The 2,500-nt window shown below is 32.2% G+C and overlaps 1 protein-coding gene across 1 annotated transcript in view; it reads left to right on the forward strand.

The window, feature by feature from the left end:
- The first annotated feature begins 716 nt into the window (after positions 1-716).
- Positions 717-2,500, forward strand: part of LOC142627030 (uncharacterized) — a 2,863-nt gene continuing 1,079 nt past the window's right edge. Inside the window, exons 1-3 of the mRNA XM_075800809.1 lie at positions 717-768; positions 882-951; positions 2,003-2,046. Of these exons, the coding sequence (XP_075656924.1) occupies positions 725-768; positions 882-951; positions 2,003-2,046 (158 nt within the window). The 5' untranslated portion in view covers positions 717-724. The remainder of the gene's footprint in view (positions 769-881; positions 952-2,002; positions 2,047-2,500) is intronic.

The raw sequence follows: 2,500 nt of genomic DNA on the forward strand, positions 1-2,500 counted from the left end.
TTGAGACCCAACAAAAGTATTGGAATATTTGCCCAGGAAAGCTAAAATTCAGATTTTTGATAGAACCCTGACCCAACATTTATAAGTGAAACGCGAACCAAAGGTATAAGTAACAGACCTCGACCCAATGATTATAATTGAATCACGAACCGAAGGTATAAAGTTTGAACGCCACAAGGAAGAATCCTTGATAAGTTCACAGTTCCTGAAAAACCAAAAGAAGAGCAAAGCCTCACCCTGTCTGATTTTTATTCAATAATCTATTACAATGAGTGCATGCTATTTATAAGACATGACTGAAAAGTAGAAAAAAAAAACGTATTAAATAATAAAATTCTAAATAAAAGTTGATTTGGTCTGAAATTAGCAGATCCAAAATAGGAAAATAGCTAAAAAACGTTCTAAATAATAAAAGCCCTAAATGTAGGTAGATTTAGTCTGAAATAGCAGCTCCAGAATAGGAAAAATCTCCATTAATTGATATAGAGCTGGAAAGTCAATCAGCTATTAATCCATGCTATAAATCACTCCCAATTAAGTCAGATCAGCCTTAATAGCTTGGATTAAATTTATTACGCCTTCAGCTTCCTTTGGACCAAGCTTTGAATGTCTTGCATTAGAATCAGCCTAAATCTCTAGAATCAGCCTAAATCTCTTGAATCAGCCCATTAAGTGTTTCTTTGATCTTCTTGGATCTTGCTCTTGTAATAGGCCTAACTGGAACATGCAATGGATCCTTAAAGGCTTGTTGATTCTCATCAAACTAAGGTTTGTAGCTTCACCATATTTTTCTAAGCATCAGAAAATTAAAGAAGCGTGTTTATTATTTATTTATTTGTTTATGAAGTTGAATATAGTTGAGTCTTTACTTTTCTTGCTAGTGGTGTAAGGCCCTTTGGAGTTTCTCTGCTAGTTGCTGGGTTTGATAACTATGGACCAGAATTATACCAGGTATTTGTTTTTCTGATGTGCTTTAAATTATAGTTACTAACTAGCTCCAATTTAGTTCTGGATTGTGTAATGGGTTGCACCTCTGAACATTTTGGCATACAAAAAACTTCTTTTACCCTAAATTTATGAAATTCTTTTGGCATTGCCTTGTCTGAAATGCAATATGATTTACTCTTTAAAATATTAATTGATGCTGTTAGCGACTTAATATCGGCTAGTTGTAAATGTGAATTTTCCAAGCTGGTTGTAGCATAAAAAGAGAGTATAATTATGTGATAAAGGTTTCTTCTATTACTTTGGCTTAATTAGCACCGAAAAGAAATTCAGGTAAGCTTCATTTTTCTTCCTCACTAAGAATGTGGATTGTTATACTTGATGTGAATTGGTCTTGGTTTGGGTTGATATTACAAGTACCTTGCCTAAATTTCACATTTATAAACTGTTTTATATAATTCTTCTTTCTATGTTTGATTTTTTGTCTTTGGTATGCGTCTTTCCATCCCTATGACTTTCTCCTCAAATCCCCAAACTGAACCATTGTTAACCACACCCGTCTGTTGTGGTGTTGGTTTTAATTACGATTGATTAATTATATCTGTATAATTTTGACATGTAGGGTATCTTTGAGTTTTATGAGTCTTTCACCGAGTATCTAACGATTTTGCAATTTATAATTTTTTAGTTATGTTAGAATATATATATATATATATATATATATATATATATATATATTGCTTAATTTATGTGACTCAAATAAGGCAAAATCATTTGCCAACCTTTTAATTTGTTGGTGTTGATGATAAAGCTAGAAGTGCTAGTAAGATTGTTGCTGGAATCTGCTTATTGCTAACCTAAATAATCACAACTTGTAGATTTCACACTTTTGTGAGGAGGTCTTTTGTCATCCATGTTTAGTGAATTAGTAACTGATTTTTTTTTCTCTTTTTTTCGTATATGTATTTGCATGAGATCTATTGACCACACTCTGTTCACCAAAATTTCAAGTCTGCGAATCTTCACCTTAATGACAAGCTTGAATTACGTGTTTCAGACTACGGTTTCGCTCCTCTACTATTGTCTAGTTTTGCGTGTCAGGTAATTTTGTGTGTATGATATTTAAATCTTGTTGATATAAAATGCTACAAATTACTATTTTTGACTGATGTTGGTAAATGTTTATTGAGACCCTGTGTTTGCATCCAACTTTATGTTTTATAGCACTTTTTATTAGAAATTGACAGAATGCAATTGAATAATTTTAGAAATTTTTCAAAAATTGTAAAACTGTGGCAAAGATGTTGAAGAATTTGAAATCGCTAGATATTGGATCTTTTAGTAATGTAACTTGAGGTTTGAAACTGGAGAAAATAAATCATTTCCTTTTAGGGAGATTGGGGATACCATTGTCCAGGGTTGGGGACAGGAACAAGTTGATGTTCCTTGCCCTTGGACGTTTGGAGCTTCTTTAAAGACGTATATCTTAGTTGATATTAATTATTCGATCACAACTAGAAAATAAATTAATAAATAACAAGCCCAAAATAGAAAG

Source organism: Castanea sativa, chromosome 3 (genome assembly GCF_040712315.1).
Source record: "Castanea sativa cultivar Marrone di Chiusa Pesio chromosome 3, ASM4071231v1".
NCBI classification, from domain to species: domain Eukaryota; kingdom Viridiplantae; phylum Streptophyta; class Magnoliopsida; order Fagales; family Fagaceae; genus Castanea; species Castanea sativa.